This window comes from Myripristis murdjan, chromosome 19 (genome assembly GCF_902150065.1).
Source record: "Myripristis murdjan chromosome 19, fMyrMur1.1, whole genome shotgun sequence".
Lineage (NCBI taxonomy): Eukaryota > Metazoa > Chordata > Actinopteri > Holocentriformes > Holocentridae > Myripristis > Myripristis murdjan.
Window position 1 is genome coordinate 17234618 of NC_043998.1, and position 22351 is coordinate 17256968.

Below are 22351 nucleotides of genomic sequence, written 5' to 3' on the forward strand. Positions count from 1 at the left end.
CTTACAGGGGAATTTCAGCTTGTCAAATATTTGACATACACGCCATCACTGCCGCAGTTTCATGGAATTGAACTGACGGCACTGACACTTCCCTTAGCCCTGCATGCAGCTGTGACCGAGGAGGTGTACCAGTGGGCAGGGACTGTGCATTCCTGGGCAGAGGGACCACAAAGCACCAGACCCAGGCAATCATGCCAACACAGCACAGTGCCCTCTCTCTGGCACTCACCTCTACTGCACAATGTGTTTGCTTGTTTTTGTGTGTGCATTTATAAAGGGCTTTATAAGCACTAAAAGTTGCGACCAGGCAGCAGTAGGGTGGCACAGTTATTAGAGAAGAGACTGTCCTATACGCAATAGATCCACAGCCAACATAGTCTCATCACTGTAATCAGTCAGGTTCCCTTGGAGAAACGTGTATACTGAAAGTTTTTATTATTTCTATACCACTTATATATCACTTTGTTGAATTTACTGCTCATAAAAGAAATGTATTCCCTGAATGTATACTGTAAATCCTTACTTACACTTTGTCTTGTACTTGTTGTCTTATGTTTACATGAGCAGCCCGTCAAGTTAAATTTTTTTGTATGTGCAAACTTGGCAAATAAAACTGCTTCTGGTTCTGATCAGCACCCATGAGTCCTGTGAAAAGTGTTGTTGAGCAAGACACTGAACTCGTGGGTTTCTTTGGATGAAGAACACCAGCTAAATGCCTCCAAATGTTAACATCAAAATGCTCTATGTGTGCAACAAATGCATAACATGTATCGAGTGTTCCACAGATTTCCAGACAGGGCTGCTGAGACGATCAGTCTGTACATACCCAGCCATCAGAATCAGAAATACTTTACTGATCCTCGAGGGTACACTGTCATGTTCACTGCTCTTGAAAGGGAGCTCCCTGAAGGCTTCACCAGACCAGCTGTTACATGCTCTCCTCAGTCACCGTCATGCACCTTTACAGGGGCCACTCATGCCTACATCACATCAGTGCCCATAATGAACCTCAAGTCTGGAATTGAAGGAGTTAACATGACTCAGAGGTGAGACGGGTCTTTTCCTCCCCACTGTACATACCACACTGGGCACTCTGAATAGGGACGCATACAGTCATGCTCCTAGCAACCGATTCTGGTTTGACACAATGCTTTAACTCTCTCAAGGGGAACAGAACTGTTGCAAAAACATCTCTTCCCCCCCACCTCTCCTCCCTTCTTGGCTGACACTTTGGCAGTGATGCCAGTCAAAACAGCCCACTCACATTTACAAAGAGAGACTGAAAGGGTGTGGCTCACCTACCACCTTCTGGTAATGTGTACAAGGGGTGCAAGAGTGAAAGAAAAGCACTTTTACTGCTGATTGTGAGCTTTGACTCAACATGAGGATGGATTATGTCTTATGCAACGCAGGTTAATGGGAAGGTGTTTGCTTTGCACCACATCTGCATTTCCAGAGGTGGAGATAATCCATAATCCTATCAACAGGCAGTCTATAGAGCATGTTCCCAAACTTTTCCATGTCAAGGACAACCAAATTATATTGTGAACAAATCAGCCTAATATTTTCTCCAACTGTTCAGTGGGAGAAATATTGGTCACAGATTGTTCTGCACTTTGCTGGTGGACCACCTGGAACCCTCCTCAAGGATCCCTGGAGGTGGGCAACTCCCAGGAACCCCACTTTTTTTTTTTTTTTTTTACAGCAACAGGACATTTTATGCTTGAATAACAACCATCCATTGTAACAAGACTCCCATCTAGTTGTATAGCCAACTTTTCACCATGCAATTTATGCGGCGGCAGGGTTACTTACTCTGAAGCAGATGCTTGCGTGGGTCAGCTGGATTCATCAGGCGATTCAAAGACAGAGCTACATTTCCCAAGCGGACTACTTGCCAAAAATAATAATCTAGGAAAAGAAAAGTTTGCGTTGTGCGGGGTGAATGCCCGACACAAACGCCTCCACTTGCGGCTCTCCTTTGCGCACTCCGGACCGGCTCCAGCCTGTGCCAAACTCCTCGCCAATTTACATGACAAAAGCTGCGCTCTTGGATCAGTGCGTTCATTCAGCGCTTATAATGGCGTCCCTCGCCTATTTTTTTTCTTTTTCTTTTTCTTTTTTTTTTTTTTTTTTGGTCACCCATAAATCTGCTTCTGAGATGGAGACTCAAGTGCAGCGGCCATCGCCCAGAGATTCACTGCACAGTCAAAGTTTGCTGTGGGGATTCACAGAGAGGGTTTACGTATGAAAATGTGAGAAATGTGAGCATAACCACTGTTCAAACAACACTAAAGTGATCCAATTATCTTTTTTTTTAGAGGGATTTAAAGATCAAAACAATGCAAATCTACGAAGTAGGCTACCTATAATATTATATAGGAATATATGGAAATCATGATGCAAACAAACATGTACTGAAACTACTGGGCGTCAGGCATACAACAGGTCGAGTCATAGGAATGTACTAGTGAGGAGACACAGGAGATTAAAAAAACAAAAAAACACCACAAACTGATTATAAAGCAACACAAACACACCCATTTAGGGATATGATATGAATATTATAGAGACAGGAGGAAAAATACCAAAAAGGTGGCCGAGGATAAACCTTCAGTTGGTCCCAACAGGAATATTCAGTGGTGTAGTGGAGGGTAAATGCAGGTGTACAATTTGCAGTACACACACATACACACACATCAGCCAAAATGTCATTTCCATATCTAGAGGAGAAGGGGAGAGCAGGTACAGCTGTAACAGGGTGGATGAATTCCTCCGGTCAAAAACAGGCTGTTTGAGTGAGTACACTCTGCACATGCTTACTTAGATTCTCTTTTTTCTTAAAATAATGGAGCTACATTTGAAACTCCTTACAGAAAGTCACTGGCAAAAGAGTTTTTTCAAGTTAAAAATGTAATTTATTATTATTTTTTTTTTTAAATCAAATATAGTTTTTGGATATAGTTTCTGTCCCAAGATCAAATGTCCAGGAATCCAAACAAGTATTATCAGAATCATGACAAAAGAGTTAGGTGGACCTAGTGTTTTTAAGGGGGGGCTAGTGTAGATGTTTCTATTAAAAATGGCCAAAATAACAGCATAAACATATGTAAAAGTAATCCCAGTCAGAAACAGCCTAGACTCCAGGCTCCTTTAAGTGTTAAAAATAGTGTCAATCATACTATAATAAATAGATTCATTCATATATTCATAAACAGAGGTGTGTTCTACCCATTAAATTATTTTTTCTTCTTGTAATATTTTGTAGGATTAATGCACATATATAGACTTAATGCACATAATGCCACTTAAGTATTTCTGATTCTGATTCCTGCAATATAATTTGATGACTTCCTCTCTTTTTTTTTTGTCATGTAATATTAAAAAAAGGCTATTATTATCATTATTATTATTTTTAAAGGGACGATTGTAATGGTGGAGTGACTGTTTTTAAATTACTTTTGCAAATCGAACGTATTTCATACACTGACTTAAATACATCATTTCAGTAGCTGACACATTGAAGTTTATGGTATAGCAAAGTGACTATTCCAGGGTAAATCATTTTTGATTCATTGGTAAAATCAATAAAAGTGTTTCAACTGTTCCTGGTCTCCCCCAGTCTGGAGCCGCTTCCTCTCCAGTGATCTTCCCCTCTACTGAACAGCAGACCCACCTCATCAGCTACCACCACAACCCTGGGAATGTTACACAAATATTATGGGCTAGGTCAGCTGAGTTTTGCAATTCTGATATCAGCTTCAGCACCTATCATTTTCACAAACAGCAATTGATGAATCAAATCTGTGTGACGATAGCAAATGGCATGGAAATGAGGGTTTGCTGAGGGAAAGGTTTGAGCTTGTTCAGCCGCAAATTGCATATTAGGTGTGTCTCCTGCCTTACCTGCAAAGTGCCAACACACACACGTTCATCTCAACTCTGTATGTGTAAAGTGTGCACCCTAACTCGTAATCACTATAATATGCTTAGAGGAATAGGATATGTCAGTGCAAGTCAATAGTGAATTATAGTCACCTTATCTAACCTTATGCTGTTTCTATGCGCTAAGGGACCTGTAGCGGTATGTGGGAGGTCTATTTGTATAGCATCCCACTACAATCTATTATTAGACTATATTGTTATTGTTGTTAGACTGAGGGTGAGAGTGAAGAAGGCAGTGGAGGATTTATAAGCACTTGAATAATCAGGCCCATCATCTTGAATTGTGCAGATAACTGTGGACTAGATCTGGACCGAGGTATGTGCAGCTTTGACATTTGGAAATAAAGCATGCACGTAGCCAAACTGAAAATGAAAAAGTCAAAACACACACCCGTTTCTTATCACTGCAATCCGTCAGTCCTATCATGTGTCTTGCATGGAAGAAACCATTTCCCTAAACTTCTGTTTTACTGTCATGTTATCATTTTGTATTTCATATGATCTATAGGAGAAAGGCAGATTCCAGGAATGGGTGAATGTACTTGGCTAATTAAACCAATTATGATTGAGTTCAGTTTATGTCAGAGGAGTTACCGGTTGCTATAAAACAGTCTGTGTGGTGCAGTGAGGTTAATCTGCTCAGTCATCAGAGCTCAGAGAAACAAACAAAGAATTATGTGCAAGCACCGTTTACAGATCCTCAGTGTAACCTGATGGAAGCTGCTGGTTTTTCAGAGCGACGCTCACAACAACAAAAAAAACAAAAAAAAAACATGTCAGCCAGATGTCTTGAAGAAGGCCTGATGTTCTTGCCTGTACAGTGTTTGCATTCCGGGCTCTGCGAAGTCTGGCATGTTGAAACACAAGGAGGAGGACGCGGAAAACTGCTCACCTGGCAAATTGCTGTGAGCAAATGTGGTTCGTGATTAGACAGAATTTCGAAGCTTGTGAAATGACACAATCGATATTTCCAGGCAGCATCATACCCACGGCTCACTGGGCCATCACTAGGAACCTTAGCCTTATTTACTTAGAGATCATCAGTCTCTAAGTAAATAAACAAATAAACAAAAATAAATCAAATAAGAATACATAAAATTAAAAATAAGTGAATGAATAAAAGATACAAATCAATAAATTAAAAAATAAGAAGGAATTAAATATTAGGAAGGAATTGATATTAAATTACTTTCTGTATAGACTTATGATAAAAAGTAAATAAATAAATAAATAAAACTCTATTTGATTTACATGCAAAACAGGAGCTACTGACCTTGATCAGCAACAATAAAAGCCTCCCAGTGGAGTTTTGATCATTTTAGCTTATCAATTTACCATATTTTAAGAGAAAACCTACTTTATGGAAATGTATTAATGAAAGTTACTTGAATTACTAAAAGTTACACCAGACTGGGGTTGTATCCATGTTATAGCTTGTTAGGCATGGCAACTTTTATACACCGACTATATCAATAGAAATATATTTGGGGATAAGTAATATTAAAAAAAAAAAAAAAAAAATACAACATCAAAGGAAATAGTACATTTACCACTATTTACAGCCAACTTTGACATGAATTGTAATATCTTTGCCTGTGTCCTGTGTTTACCTGAGCAAATAAAATGTTTTATCCAACCTTACAAACTGATATTAAAGGTTATGTTACTGTCCAACGCTTTGGCTGAATTGGAAAATTCGTATTTTAGTCCCTTTTTAACCCTGGTCTTCAAGTTATATCGCAAGTTCAGCCACAGTTTCTAGGTCATTTCAATTTGGCTAAAACCAAAAATCTGACTGGACAATAATCTCCCATTTAAGCTGATGCTTTTTTTTTTTTTTTTTATTGTGGCCAATGTGTTGCAAAGACTGCATGCCTATTTTTAGGCTCTGGCTTACTCAGGTTGATTGCTGTCAGTTGCTGTAACCATCTTCAAAATGGCCCGCTGGTGCCTCCCCTCGCTTTATATCCAGGTATAGGCACACATACAGTAGCTTTCCCTCCAGGGCACACACAACGTAATCCAAACAGTTCTGGTAGTTTCTCAACATCAATTACCTTTGACTCCTGCAGAATTCTTCCCTCACAGTTGACATGCTTTCTCAAAAGCAACCAGTGTGCATAATCTGTCTGAACCGTCTACAACCACTGGAAATTAGCATTCAAACCACGGCAACCTCACTGATATATGATAAGCTGTGTACAGGAGTATACTCGCCCGTATAGCTTTAGCACAATGATATTGGTGTGAAATTTGACTCGTTGGCTTTGATAAAATCAGCTCTTCATTGTTCATCTTGCAGTATTGAGTTTCTACATTCCTTTGTCCTACAGCTTCAAAAAAGAAGCTGAGTCCTTCGAGTGATTGTTCCATGGAAACCACGAGCAGCGGTGAGTTTGGACCTACTCAGACTAAACTTTGACCCCGAGCGGTGCTTCTGAAGTCCAACCCCTGGTGCTTCTCTGGATAGAAGTCAGATGTGAGATTGTTGTGAAGAAGAACGTAAATCACAAGTTCACCTGGAACACACATGCGCTCCCTGAGAGAAGAACGGGAGTTGTATGTGAGTGGGTGTCAGAGAGCCAGAGACTCTGTCAGGATTCAGGCCAGTGCCTGCACTCAATAGAGCTTGTTCCCAATAAAAGAGGAGTGTCCTTTCATTTCCATGGTAAAACACAGAGGTGCAAAACCTTGTTCAAGGCAGCCATAAGAGAACAGAGAAAGAAACTATAAAATGTTCTTTTTCCACAAAGCATGTCAGTTGCCATCTGGGACGAATGGTTGACTGGATGCCAATCTTTCTCAGATTCCCTGGACATACATTATATTTTCTCAGTAGACGTAGCACCCCTGAGATGATCGCAATGTGGAAATTACAAAAAAACAGTCAAGAACTCTACTGAAAAGGCAGCATCCAATTCATTTATTTATCAGTGATATATGTAGAAGTGTAAAAAAAAATGTCTTTCGATGAACCATTGGAAAAACAAAGAAAACAATGAAAGCTGAAACAAATTGCACATGTCCAGCTATCACATATCATATTTGCTGTAAGAGCCGTGAAAATACTGCACCATAACAACAGTTTGGGGCCTTTCTAGTCATTCAACCAACAATGGGCTCTTATTCCCTATCACCTCAACAGTTTCACTCTAACAACTGTTGCTAACATATAAAAAGAGACAACTAAAATGCAGGTCAGACAAATGCATAGCTTCAACAGAAGCCGATTGTGGAGCTGTGGGCAAGAGGTGGCCAGAGTTGATTCCCACTTAGCCAGACGATGTGTTCAAAGTCCCGCTTCATAAAACATGACATCTGCATGCATCACGATTTGCTTAGTCTGTAAACAATTGTCACTGATGAAGAATTTTCAGAGGGGTCCGCGAGTATGTTCATCACACTGGACGCGGCTCCGTGATGCAACGGTGCAGATACAATCCCAGAGTTCGAAGGCAGCAGGTCTTTGGAGCAGTCTTTGTGTAGCAGAGGGCGACTGAAGGTTGATTATAAAAATGTACATTGCCCATCCGATCAGCCACCCTCCCTGTGGCTCCCTCACCAGCTTTTGACATTTATAATGAACACAGAATCACACACAGGTCTTATAGCTGCTCCTCAGTCACTCTCTCATTCATTCACTGACACACACACACACACACACACACACTCTCTTCCCTGTGCAGTCCTTCAGTTCATTGCTTTGCCTTCTTTAGGATGGTGCCCACCGCGGAGATAACGGTGGTCTTGGTGCCGCTGGCGGTGGTTGTCACGGAGACGACCCCTGGCAGGGTTGCTGTGGTGGTGAGGAGGGCAGGCTGGGCCAGGGTCACGGGGACCGCCGAGTCCCACTTACTTTTCCTCTTCTGGGCCTCTGCTGATGAGGGTAAACACAGGGGAGGAGTGAGCAGCAGACAAAGTGATTCTCAGGACACTGAACTCAATCAAAGTGCATGGTGCTACGCTTCCCTGAGGCCCTACTTTTCATGTGTTTTGGCCATCCCATCTAAACTCTGATCATGAGTCTTCACCTGTGGCTGTGGTGGTGGTGGTGCTGGTGGTGGAAGCTGCTGTGCTGGAGGGGTTGGTGCCCTTCTTGGTGCCCGTCACAAACTCGATCTGGAGAAGGCCAGAAAACACAGAATATTATTATGCTTTGTTTTTCTTGATAATGACCGAAGCACAACTGCATTTAACCTTCAGAATGGCTTTATACCGCTGCCCGGCACCACTACAGCCCTCTGCTGCTGGCCAGTGAACATTTCTACGGGAGCAGCTGGGGCTCAGAGCCTTACTCAGCAACACATCAACCAACAGTAGCTGTTGAGGGAAGGGAGGTTGTTATTCACACCCTCCCACACGTTCCCAACCGCCCAGATCTTGTTTCTCTAACCTCTAGGCTACTACAGTCTGCACCCCGACCACGTTTCAATGTGTGAGAATAAACTCCTGCGACAAACATGTTCGTTCAAGTCAAGCTTCTGGACTCAGGTCTATGCAGAGCAGCTGGGATGATGCTGCTGCTGGTGCTGCTGGTGATGGTGATGATGATGACGGCAGCATGGATCATGTTGTTTTGTTCCCATGTCTCTAAGACACACCTAGCACCTTCAATCAAAGCGCTGGCACTCTATTCACTTAGAAAGATTTTTTCCTAAAGTACACACTGGTCCCTGCCAGAGTGTGCTTCTTTAAGTTGTGCAAACACACACATATTCAAACACGCCCAGCGCACAAACACATGGGCACCTATCATGCTGTACTCAACCGGGCTTGAACAGCAGTGATGAAGGCTGAACTTGGCAATGTTTGTACGTGTGTGTGTATGTAAGTGTGTGTGTGTGTGTGTGTGCATTTGGAGGATGTGAAGGAGAAATGAAATGCAGCTGGTGGAAACTTGCCTTTGATGCAGACAGAGAAGACCATTACCAGCAGAATAATCCACTCGTCTATCAGAGATAAAAGACCACTGTGTGTGTGTGTGTGTGTGTGTGTGTGTTCTGTTGTTCTCACCTTGGTCCGCTCTTTCTTGGCTTTCTCCAGTTTGTCCATCTCCACTTTCTGGGCTTTGGCTGCAGAGGGTGAGAGGTATAAATGAGTGTTGAGCTGTCACCAAACACACATCTGCACCAATGTGAGGATAACACAGAGCAGACAACTGACCTAAAGCTTCATAATAAGAGTCTTCCGACCAGCCGTGAGGATCAAACATGTCCTTTGGGTAGTTAGTTCCCAGTTCGTCTATTCCACAGAACTGAATGAGCTTCTCATAAATACTGAAAGGTAGAGAAAAAACAAACCAAAGTCAACAAATGACATCAGCAAAAACCTAACAGTGCAGCTGGAGACATCTGCCGTTAATCTGAGAAAATTAATGGGCATGTGTGTACAGCGTAAACCTCAAAAATGCTTGGTGTTGTGTGTGAATGACAATTCTTGCATTTGGGCTGCTGGTCTGGATGCATTTTTCGGCTTCACCGCATACCTTGGATTTCTGAACTCTTTCTTTTTCTGGATGTGGCTGTTTGTGTCAAAATCTCCATGGAGCTTCCTCTCGTACAGCTTGTAGATCTTCTCCTGTTACAAAACAAACAGATCGATGAGGGATGCGGTCAGACAGCGGGTCACCTCACAGTGTAAGGAGATGAATGGGTTTGCTTCCTCCACACTGAGGTAGAGCTAACGAGCAACTTGGGAGCTGAAGTTGGCAGGGCCCGCTGTCCGTGTCTTCGGATAAACACAACCTATATATATGCTCAAGTAAAGGCCGGCGTGAATGGAGCCATTGTAAGCGCGCAGTTTCTGATACCTCTGGGAAAATTTTGACAACCAGGCTCAACAAAGCCACAAGGAGCTGGCAAGAGCAGCGACTGTCAACTGGAGCCAGGGAATCCACGATGATAAATTAGAGCCTACAGGGAGCAAGATGGAGGAAGGGAATGCTGCTCAAAATAAGAGGATATTATGAGAGCAACTGTACAGATCTCTTTCTGAATCTTGGGTTACACCAGGATACGGGCGCTAATCTCTTCCCTCCCAGTCTAATTTCACATGAGCCTGAGCCGCAGGATTATAACAAAAGCAGAATCTGGACATAATCACGCCGTGTAAACTCATCAACGCTAATGTGAGGAGATCCCGTCGATAGCTGAAGAAAACTGAGAATGAGAAAAAATAAATAATGGAAACAGATAAAGTATATAATCAAAAGAAAAGAATAGAGCAATCTTCAGGTGCATTAGACAACAGAAACAAAAGAAAAGTTATGTGAATCGTGGCAGGAACATGGGTGCCTGTGTGACGTAAACTCCAAGAGACATCGTAACCGTTTTGTTACCGGTGTCTCGTACCTCACCGAGAGGTCATGTTTTCCAGTGAGTCTGCTCTGTTCAGTTCAGTTCAGGTGCAAGTGACAAGTCGAATAGCGTGTGATCCCTCGTCTTTCAGCTGTTAAGTGTGATCTCACATTTGATTTGAGCTAATATTTGCCCTCTTGGCACACACTGCACTCCTGGTTGGCTTGGAAGGGGCTTCCCTCTCCCTCTCTCTCTGGTCCCTCCTGTGATTTCTTCCATTTTTGCCCGATTGACTTGTGGGTTTTTGGGGGTTTAGCTCAGTGGTCTTCTTGTTGTTTACTACGAAGTGGGAGCCTGTAATGCCCTTTGAGACTCTTAACATGTTAAGGTTTCTAATAGGGATGACACAAGAACTGATACTACCGATGCCACGTCGAGACCAAACTTCAAGAAACCCAGCAGTACTAGATTTTATGCAGTAATATACCAAAACAAGAGCACGTGAGAGCACAGTAAACATGGACAAACAACAAAGATGGTAACTGGAACTCCTGCTGCTCCTCCAAACCCACAAACTAACAAAAAAAAAAAAAAACTTTTGGAAAGAGCAATTTAAAAAAGCCACTTATGGAAGTATTTTGCCTTTGAGGCAGGTGGAGAAGGCTCTGTAAACGAGTAAAAGCCAGTGAGCAAACGGTGGTTTCACATCTTCCAGACAAAGAGAGGAAAACGTATCCAAACGAGCCAACCATATTCATTGTTAATAACTATTACATTACACAAATTTATACTTAGGTATATGGGATATAGTTTTCTCCATGGTACTGAGAATTGCTGATTTTTACCAAAATTCTGGTATTTGGCTGGATTTGGCTTCTACAATAACTTGTTAGGCATCACAGATATATAATCAAGTGTCTAGCCTTCTCATAATTTGTTAGGATTTTAAAAGGTGTGGTGTATCCCAACATGAGGTTCAGGGAAAGGTCTGGGCTCAACAAAGTTATCAAGGGAACTTGATTTCAATCTATGGTCTGGGCATGACTGCCAAAAGGAATTTGTTGTTCATGATGGGTGTGAGTTCTCGTGAACTGGATCGATTCCAGCAATGTTGAAACGACAAAAGCCCATCAGGAGGAACGCAAGAATCCTGAAATCTGATTAAACTGCTCCATCATTATCTCTCCTGCTCCTGTGTGTGTCCTGGGGGAAGGGATATCCAGGCTGTACTGGTGAATCATCACTTGTTCATCTGAGACAGGCGAGCACTAGCCCAGCAGGGGAACTTGTGAAGCGCTGAGCTGTTCACTCGGTGACTGAGTCAGCCCTGCAACACTCCCTGCTGACCTGCCTCAACACCTCGGAGGGCAGGCCTCTCTTCAGCTGAGGCCTCTAAAAGCACAGAAGCCACTTATGTGGAAAACAGAGGCGGTGATACTAAACTGATAGAAGATGACACAGTGGAGAAAGCCTGGTTAAATTAAAGGGGCAAGTCACAGAATTTAAGCAGCCACCAGAATTTACTTCTAACCCCCGAGGGCTGCTGTGTGAAGCTGCTAAGTATGCGCATGGCGTGAGGCACAGGTTCTATTAACTGCCTCAAGAGAAAGATGCCTAGTCTGGTCTTCATAATGCCATGCTCTTAGCAGCTCTAGAACATTCTTAAATTCTTGAACGTTCACCAAAGGGCGAGTACAGACTGCGTGTCTGGCAGGGAACCCAACATCATCTTTTCAGGGCCAGTGACAAGTCTCTGTCTGTCAGAAGGGGAGAATTTACTACCTGGAAACTAGTGTTTATCCAAGACATTTAAACTGCGCAAAACCCACAGTAACGCATTCTACGTCAAGTACACGAGAACTATGTAGTCTGCTTTTGTTGTTCAGAGATGGTAGCATGAAAACTGTTGTCAAAAAACAAAACCTCTGGTCTGATGAGCAGAAATAATTGTGGTCTCATTGGTGATAAAAAAAAAAAAAGGTGCGGAAAAACGTGACTTTTGGCATGACATGATGAATCAGTGTGTACCTGTAAGTGGCTAGAACAGCGTCCAGGGGGCTCAGGGGGGATCCTGATCTCATCGGGTGACATGTTCCTCACCTTTTCTGAGAAAAGAGCTGGGAAGAAGAGAAACAGGAACATACGTGTGTTTAAGTGTTCACATAAACAGCTTTCTTCCTTTGGTCTGTCTTATATCACTGCAAAACATGTAGAACTCCTATGTCTGCAACAAATGACACAGAGCTACAACACAACAACCATTTTAACTTTTTATCTTATATTCTTTAACCTCTGAGTCATAAAACCACTTGAGATTGGGTTCATGACGAATAAGGAGAGAGACGGGATGGAGACGTGAACAGGGAAAAAACAAATAAAACAATTAATGATGAGAAGGTTCAGCGTGTGGTGGATAAACATCTTTGGTGAATTCCTGGGATTTATGGTGTTCATCATAACCTTGAGTGTGTGCCAGTGGGTTTGACTGGGTTAGTACGGTATGAAGCCTGGAAGTGCCCCTCCCGGGCAGGGAGTGGCTGTTGTTGGGGCTTGTAAGGAGAAGGGAGGCTCCCTTCCCCTCCTCTTGACTCTTGCCTTGTTTTCTTTTTTCTCTCCGCTCTTTGCTCTACTATTCGCTCTCTCTGCTTTTTATGACCACGGGCCAGGCATTCTTCTGTGTCATTCTATATCCCAATCAGCCACAGTGTCTTCACAGTTATTCAACAATGTCAGTCATGCTCAGACGAAGCGGCGCAAGGTGTGCAGTGTATGTGTGCCTGCGTGTGAATGTAGAGGACTGTTCTCACCGTGATACTGTACAGATTGTCGACAAGTAAAAACTTGACTGAACGTGGAGAGATCATTTTCGGAGGCGTTGTGGGTATTTTAGCCTTCCACAACTCATTACAGAAATTTCAGGAGAAACTCACCCTCTGATGCTCTCACATTATAATGTATCACCAATCTATGACGTTCAACATGTGCTAGGAAATTGAGTGAACCAGTGTGGTACTTTCTGGTGTAGCCTCTTTCCCCTCAACTTGTCTTGTCTACTTCCACTTCAGTTAGTCATTTCCTACATTTCCCAAAATGCCTTTCGAGCAGTTACAGCACATACAGCTTTTTCTCTTTGATTCTGAAAGACTGTCACCAAAAACTGACATTTACCACTCATGTTTTACATATGATTTTTTTCTTCTATTAAACTCCACTGGGGGAGGTGTCACACCTTTGTCTCTTTAATAGCTTTTTTTTTTTTTTTTTTTAGTGAAAATGAGAATTAGAAAGCAAAACTTATAATTCCTGCTAAAATTTTGAATCATTTCACAATATCTGTAAAATTCATCACAAAATGATGTCTTTACCACATAGTTCAGCCCTACTAGAAATATAAGATACACCATCACCACCAATTTTGAGCTGTATTTCGAGGTGGATTTTTCTTTTCATTCAGATGGATCAGGTGTCTGTATGCAGCATATAGTATTACTTCTGGCACAGATGCTGCTGTTCAACAATGGAGCGATCTTGGCCCGTGGGACTGTAGCAGTGCTGACCTTTGAGTATTTGTGTGTAAACAAGACGCCGTCTGTGTAGACAGACTCTTTCCTACTGTCTCTCCCTCCAACAACATACACTCTTCCTTGATGTGCTGATCATTTGGGGCAACAAACTCACGTGTGCATACAGTCACGCCTCCCTAATCTCTGGATCATTAAGAGGAGGAGCTCAGAGGCCCGTGCCATCGCCCACCTCCCCCTCCCACTCCATGTCTGACAGTGCTGTGACACACCTACACCACTGGGGGCAAGGAGGGGCAGGGCGTTTCCCTGGCTGGTTAGATATATAAGTACAGCTAAGCACGCAGGCATACATGCACATATACATACATGCATGTACAAACACGCACACACATAAAAACTTACATTTGACACAACAGAATGTAAATAGTCATGTAGTGGCACACTCAAGTCAAAACTCATTCATATAACTAGTCTATAAATCCTATTCTGAGAGCACTAAAAAAAATACTGTGGCCTCTGGCAATAAAAAAAAACCTGACCAGGCAAGTCAGATGAGTCATAGGCAGCTTGCGGGAGCTTAGTGTTTCATTAGTTGGTTACAGGCACACACACACACATGTGCATACTGTACAGACACAATTACACACAGCAGCTGTGACAGCGGCTTTGAATTATGGAAGCCTGCTAACCCGTGAGAGACAATGGCAGATTCACTTGGTAATTTGCAGCCTTGTCGAAGGAACTGCGGATTAAACGCTGAATAAACTTTGTACTGTAGCTTCTGCAGTGACAAAAGAGGTAGAAATAAATACAATATATGTGCTGTGTATTGCCTATAACAGATTTGTTTGCAATTTGGCTAAGGATGAAAATGTAGGAAATACATGGCCAATGGGTAGAAGATTATTTTCACATACAGCAGCAGTGAATGTCATGAAGGCCACAGAGAGAGAGGAATAAACAGACAGAGAAAGGCTTATATTCTGCCTCAAAATGACCATCTGTCCTAAAAAACAGACAGCAGTCACAATCTGTGCCCTGGGGGTCCCTCGGACAGACAGACAATGTCCTCCCCTTTAGTGAATGGACAAAGAGCTGTCTTCAGCCTGCTGACGGGAGGCCTTCTGCCACAGACTCTGTGACATTTACTGACAGACAGGCCAGAGGAGCCAAGCTCCACTGCAGGAATGTCAAGTGTCCAGTCCCAGCCTGTGAGTCATACTCCACCACTGGACTACTCTGCTGGTGATGTTTGCTGTTTTGAAAACAAAAAAAAAAAGGGCTTGTGTGGATTTCCCTTTTTTGTTTCCTTCTTTTTATAACTTTGCCACAAACAAGGAAAGTGGAAGCGGCACTGCTGGCAACAGTCAGTGTCCATGGAGCGAGGCCGTCAAGCATTCCCCAGGGCTCGTCACATCTCCTACGGAGCGGACTGGAGAGAATCCAAAGGGAGGCTCCTTGGTTTAATGGGTTATAGGATCACAAGGCTCATAAAAACAGGATGCAAGGATGGAAAATTCTCTTTGATTTCTGATCAGAACAAATTTACCTGAAAATGTAATTTTGGAATGTAATCCTGAAATATGCAATAGCTGCTGAGCCTGACCTATGACCTCCCTGTGGAGGGGGCAAGAAGAAAGACAATTTCCCTACACGGATCAGTACAATGTTACATTATTCTCATTGTCAGAATCGGCTCTCCAGCCTCTCTCCTTGAACTAAATTATCATACAGTGTGTATCATTCACTTTCTACCAGTGATATGCTAGAAATAGAGTATTGCGTAAAAAAAAAAGGGTGTGATCTTCTCCATCTGGCTGCAGGGCCACATAACAACCCCAGCAGACAGAGCACCCTCAGAGCCAGAGGTTTATGGACTGAGAGAGCGCTGTATAAAACGCCACTCCCTGAATCACTCATATCCTGCCTGATTTGACACTCACTGTGTTCCAACCACACACACACACACACACACACACACACACACACACACCTGTACAGGTCAGTTATGAATCACAAACCACCGACCGCTTCCTGTGTCATACCTTTATAAACCATCTGTCAATCAGCAGGTGGCCGACAAACAAAGAGTCTATTAAAGTTCAACTGCATCTGTGTCACTGATTCATTTGTCCAATACTTACCCAGTACAGACTTAGCACCACAGAGATTAGGATTTGAACCAGGGATACTACTTCATGGCATTGTTTTATAGCATAGTGTGTGCATGTGTGTGTGTGTGTGTGTGTGTGTGTACTCACCAACTAGCTCATTGGGGTCCTTTCTTTCGGCTTCTGAAATCTCCTGTGCAAGAGAAGAGGAAACAGAAGGGAAGAAGGGGGAAAAAAAAGAGAGACAATTGGGACACATAAGTCTCCTCTGGACAGGAGAATCCACTTGTTAATCCTTGATAGAGGTACATTATTTAAAAATGAACACTGATAGCCATTACAACACCATGTTCATAAACAGGGTATTGTTAATTACAGTAAATTGAATAACAGTAAATTATTCATAGCTTTGTGAAGTGAAGTGTCAAAACAACAAGTCAGACCATGAGGGAAAAAAAAAAAAAACGGAGCCAGAAACAAAAGCCCATTCCGTGTGTGCTCAAAACTGATAGGGCAGAAATGCTAATGAAACAGAATGCAGAAAGCGGGAGTTGGCGGGGAGAATTATTTGTGAGACCCACATGAAAACAGCATAGTAAATCTAGGCAGTTTGGAGTGAAAGCCTCGTCTTGGCCGGAGGAGGGGGAGGAGTCTTGTGGAGCCTCTAAAATACGGCCCGTGCTGCGCCAGCACTGTGGGCATAACACAGGTTGAGCACAAAGGAACAGTGCTCCTATTCACTGGCACGGCATCACACACAGTCACCTAGCAACTGCACGGACACATCAAAGTAATGTCCTGCAGCGGGCCAAACCACGTAGAATGAGGAGAGTAGTGCGGGGGTAGAGACAAGGAAACTGGCACGCATCCTGCCAAAAAATTAATGGAACCTAATGCTTGAGACAGGACTAGTAAATCATAATAACAATAATCACTGATCTCTGAAAGTTTACCACAAGGAGGTCAGAGGTCAGTTTCAGAACAGCACCGTGGAGCAGGTGGAGGTTCAGCGTCTTGCTCAAGGACACTTAACAAGAGCATGTGTGAGTGGAAATATGGGTGAACGCAACTTTTCCTGGTGAATGGTTTCCCTACTCACATTTTAGCAAGCCCACTGTATCCAAAAAAATGAATATTTTAGAGATGCCTGCTTGTGTGTAGACTTGAAACTGCACCATACAACTGTGCCTACAACCCAGCAAGACAATTCCACGTCCGTAAACTAAAACAAAATGCCAAAGCTGAATTCAACAGACTCAAATAGCTAAACACAAAAAAAAAAAAAAAACACTGAGAAAGCTAACAGTAAATTCCACTTGTGCAACCAAAGCCGTTACTCAATACAGTCTAGCAAATGGCTGTGGCAACATTTCAAAGATCTGTTAAGCATTCAATCACTCCAGCTAGATCAGGCCCGACCACTGCGGAGACCGGCCCTTCTTATCAATTAAACTGAATCAGATCAATACAGAAACAGATCTGCCTCCGTGGGCAGAATAGCAATTGGCACCTGACATTCAGGGTCAACAGTTGATGTCTGCTACAGGCAATAGCTCAGCTTGGGAGGACGGAGCAGGAGCTGGTAAAAACATTCAACTAATGAAAGGCCTCTGGCACCAGCTGCTTGTGAACCCAAACAGTCGATATGAGGCTAAACGTCACGGACCACTGCTGCTGCAGGCAACAACACAGCACTGGCCAAGCTGTTAGGGCAGAGATAAACAATAAATAAATAAATAAACTGTATAATTATCTTATATCACCACTCAACATAGACAATAGACTACACTGTTTCCATCAGTTTACTGGAAAATTAGGTCCCCTATAATGTTGATAATGTTCAAAATATTAGTGGAAAAATTATGACCAGTAGAATACCACATCATGGGGTTACTGCCTTGCCAGCTATGTTATCTCCAGCTGCCAATTTATTGTCATGGAGCAGATGAAAGTCTTTGTTAGATTTGGACCAGCTAAACGATAAGGAGCGTAAATAATGGAGATCTAAGACTGTAAAACTAAGACTGTGATAGTCCAGACATCCTCTCGCTTGTATTGTTTCTGCTTGTTTGAGCTGTGACTCACTCTCACCTCAGTGACCTGTACCAATCAGCACAGCAGGAAGCTGGCACTCTGTCCAGTTCGCACAGCATTCCAACACATGCACACACACACACACACACACTCAGGGTGGGTGTTAGTATGGCACAACCCGGCAGGTCCCAACAGTGTACTATAATCTGCAACACGGTTGGTTAAGCTTTTCCCTTTAGAATAGGCTTTTCAAAAATAGAGCCGCATCACTCAAGCAAATCCAAGCAGGTCCACACTTCAAGGTGGGAGTTACTGTCCATTTGTACTCACACAGAAAGTGACTCCTGAGCACGTTGCACATTCGCCGCACATAACTAAATCCACAGCACCACCTAGTGAAAATATTTTTCCATAGCATGTAATGACAGCTTTCACAGTGCCAGCGAACAAGAAGCTACATGTTTTTAAATCTTCTTTCCTTGGCATTTGGTTAGTCACAAAACATGGAACGAGCACATGGCAAATCAATCCGCCACAAAACAGTAAGGCCAGATCCTTTCCCCAAGTCCAAACTGTTTCAAACAGCGGGGGGAGTGTTCAAATACCTTAACATCATCTGCGTCCCTCCCCTCGTCAGATTCGTCCATTTCCTATAAAAACAAAAATGCAGAAGGTTAACACTACAGGTGTCAAGAGTGGTTGAAAATGGGAAGGGGAACCAAAAAGAGCAGATGACACTGAGATACAACCAGCACCCAACAACCTACTATTTATACCATTATATCAAATTCTCAGTCACCAAACACCAATACAAACAAATACCGGTGTGAGGATCTGTGCTACACCCACATTAAGTCAGTGTGTTTGGTGATGACACAACCATTACAAAAACAATTCTGAGCTCAACTGCAGCCACTGTCAGAACTTGTAAAGGCACTGGTGATGCCATATTCTTGCGTCCTTTCACTCCCCAGCATCCTCCCTTCTCTCCAAACTCAATTTAAGCCTCATAATACGGTGCACATCCCATCCATTCATCAACATGTCAAAGGGCAAGTAAGCAGCACTTTCACTCACAACACACCCAATGTTTTGCTCTCTCTGTCTTTAACAATCCCAGAGTTGCAGTGAAAGCCGGCGGCATGGTCAACAGAAATAAAAGCTGAAGCAAGTTAGCGTCTTTCGAGATGTTTTTTTAAAACAGGAGAACCCCAGAAAGAGACAAACTCATGTACTGACCGAGTTTCGAGAACTCTCCCCGCTGTCCTCATCTCCAGACCCCTTGTCATCAGCGTCCTCCACTCGGCTCAAGTCATCGTCACCGTAGCCGGCTGACACCAGACCTCCACCACGGCCTGCTGGGAGCCGGATGAGAAAAGAGGAAAGGAATACCACATAGTCAGATCACTTAGACAGATTAGCAGGGGTGGGGAGAAAAAAAAATCCATCAACTTTTTTTAAATGATTTTTTTAAATTGATTTTTATATTACTGAACTTTTCAGTAATATACTAATGTGTTCTTTTGGCCTGTTGTAAAATGGTGTGTTTGTGCAGACTGGGGCCTAAACAGTCTTGGAGCTGCATCAATCGGCTTTGACTGGAAAGCTGAGACTCTTGTGAATTCAATGAGCCACATTTGATTCATGTGTGAGGATGTTCGCCCCCATAGCAGCCATTTGACTGAAGTGAGACTATTTTTTTAAAACTCGACATTGCTGTATAGAATGACCTATCGTGACCTCTAGGATAATCACAACCTCATGAAACTTGACAACCACAAACTAAAGGATACCTGAAAAAGTAATATCGCTATAAATCATGATATCAAACTGCAATGCTTGTAGAATCATTATACACTACTCACAAAAAGTTAGGGATATTGGGCTTTCGGGTGAAATTTCAGGATGAACCTAAAATGCATTCTAACCTTTACAGGTGAACTTAATGTGACCTTCTGTAAACTTTTGAATGCACATGTCCAACTGTTCAGTGTTTCAGTACTTTTTGCACAAGTTGCTGTTCTCTAACAAGGAGTTTAACGGCAAAATTCACATCAGGTGTTTGATGCTCCAGCTCATCGAGGTCGTATCATTAGGGAACGCCTGCTGGAGACTGGGGTACCTCAAATGGAGTGGCTTGCTCTTTCTCAGACCTGAATCCCATAGAAAACCTATGGGATCAGCTGAGTCGCCGTGTAGAGGCTCGGAGCTCTGTACCCCAGAACCTCAATGTCCTGAGGGCCGCCCTTCAAGAAGAGTGGGATGCCATGCCTCAGCAGACAATAAGTCGACTTGTGAACAGCATGAGACGTCGTTGTCAAGCTGGAATTGATGCTCAAGGGCACATGACAAGTTATTGACACTGACATTTTTTGTTGTGGTATATCCACCACTGTTGTTGGCTTTTGTTTCAAGGAATTGTTTGAGATGAGGAAATCACCAGTGTATGCTTCTACTTAAATGCCCTACTTTCATGATATAATATCACTGTAGCGTGAACTTTTTACATTTTCCATAAATTTCACCCAAAAGCCAAATATCCCTAACTTTTTGTGAGTAGTGTATATATGGAATTGGCACCCAGATATCGTGATAGTATCACATCAGGAAATGAAAATATGAGGTGGCTAAGCACATTTTAGCAATGCTGCTTGGGGGCTGAATGTATGCCGAAACAAAGTGTGGAGGCTAGTAATTTCATAAATGTCTTAAATCACATACCATGAGCTGTGTACATTTGCCTGTAATAATAACAACATTAAATTGCCAAAATTTTGAATGCACTTTGGCGTATTCTCCATTCAACAACATGGCATTTTATGATTTTAGCCTACCTATATTTACACTGCACAGTCTCATCTCATACCGAAAGCGTCTTAACTGGACACGACTGACAAAACCCACTAAACACAGACAAAAATTAAATGTAACCTCTTGAAATGAACCCGGTCCAACTTTCAAAAGTCCATTTTCTCCAGAAACTTTAACAAATGAACACACTGTTCCTCTAGCAACAAGCTAACCCTAGCTAACACTGTGAAGTTGCGCCGGAACATTTTCCCCTACGGTAAACAGGATTTCAGCCATTTTGGCCTCCTGTAAAACAAACCAACTTGTTATATTTGTCATTACTGACCTGTTTCTTCTGATTCCGGCTCGGAGTCGGGCTCAGAATCATCGCCATAATCTGCCAAAGAGGAAAGTGGCACACTCTTTTTGCCGCTCGCCATTGCTAGCATAAGCGCATGGTCGCACAGTGGAAACGTCACGGAAACGTTATCGCCGAATGTGGCGCTGGGAAATGTAGTCCAGGTCGATTCAACGACTCGTTTGGGCCGTTTTACTTATGCGTCCCTGGTTTAGGCGGATTTTTTTGTTTGTTTGTTTGTTTGTTTTTGTATCACAGCGTTTTTTTTTTTTTTTTTTTAAATGTAAATAATACCTATCCGATGGGAAGTCATTTTAATGAATAAGTCGTGTCCTATTGTCAGAGAAGTTTAGCTGTAAAACTTCAGAATTGTTTGCAATTGGATGAATTTGCTGTTTTGCTTGCAGATGTTCACAATGTCTCCTGCATCCTTCACATTTACACAAATAAATGAATGAGTAAATAAGAAAGAAATAAAGAAAAAAGAATACACTTTTTTTTTATGAAAAACAATATAACTGATGTGAAGTTGTTTTTGTTTTTATTAAATTTGAGGGAAAATGGTGCATGCAAACAGCTCATCTTTGTGGTCATGTGCAGAGATATTTTTGAGATTTGAAAATTATGCTTGTTTTTTGGTATAAAATATATTAACGATGAAGGTCTCGCCTTAAAAAAAAATCAGTTTAATAAAGCATGTTGTTATGAATTTTTTTTTTTAAAAAAAGTTTTGTATCAAATAGAAAAATTGATACAAGACTGATAAAAGAGACTGATAAAAGAAGCCTGGTTGTTCTTTTCACATTTCCTGTGTTCAGTCATGTACTCAACATTTTCATATGTGACTTCAAAGGATCATTTGACTGATCTGCAAGTATTATCGTAAGGGGATTATAATGTTGATGAGGACAAAAAAAGCTAAACTGCTTGACTCTGAAATGATGGAAAAGTTTGATCCAGGTGCATTGATCTCACTCATGCAAGTGGCAGTAATCCAGTGATGCAAATCCAGCAATGGAAAACAGCACAAGAATATTCAGTAATAAAATTTAATTCAGAAATTGATATGTTACAAAGGTTTTGGCAAATAACAGCGAAATGCTGCAAGTCCAAATTGCACTAAAATGACCCAAGAGTGGACAAGGGAAAGTTCCCATCACGTCACCATTCGGCAGATAGAGGTCGTTTCCATCTTAAAGCACCCCATTCTTTTGCTTCTTCTTGGTCTTCTTGCCCTCCTCTGGAGCGCAGCAGCATCCGTAAAGCAGAGCGAAGACAACCAGAGAGAGAGTT

At 42.4% G+C, this 22351-nt stretch overlaps 1 protein-coding gene across 2 annotated transcripts; it reads right to left on the minus strand.

Moving 5' to 3' along the window:
* Positions 1–6840: 6840 nt before the first annotated feature.
* On the minus strand, positions 6841–21210 carry sap30bp (SAP30 binding protein). Of its 2 annotated transcripts, none has more exons than XM_030077554.1 (10): positions 21047–21210; positions 19150–19265; positions 18516–18560; positions 16027–16069; positions 12270–12358; positions 9431–9522; positions 9109–9221; positions 8959–9017; positions 7977–8064; positions 6841–7822 (listed from the first exon to the last, which is right to left on the minus strand). In XM_030077554.1, the coding sequence occupies exons 1-10, from the start codon at positions 21147–21149 to the stop codon at positions 7641–7643; spliced, it is 930 nt and encodes a 309-aa protein (XP_029933414.1). In that variant the 5' UTR covers positions 21150–21210; the 3' UTR covers positions 6841–7640. The 2 variants fall into 2 exon arrangements, with proteins under 2 accessions (XP_029933414.1, XP_029933413.1); XM_030077553.1 differs by having other exon boundaries at positions 19150–19268; positions 21047–21209.
* Positions 21211–22351: the final 1141 nt, after the last annotated feature.

Excerpts from the sequence above, each read along its gene's own strand:
- sap30bp (XM_030077553.1), bottom strand. The coding sequence starts at position 21,149 with ATGCTAGCAATGGCGAGCGGCAAAAAGAGTGTGCCACTTTCCTCTTTG. Across the intron at positions 16,070-18,515 it reads GGGACGCAGATGATGTTAAG|GAGATTTCAGAAGCCGAAAG; the intron begins GTATTTGAACAC and ends TCTCTTGCACAG. Across the intron at positions 9,222-9,430 it reads AAAGAGTTCAGAAATCCAAG|TATTTATGAGAAGCTCATTC; the intron begins GTATGCGGTGAA and ends TCTACCTTTCAG.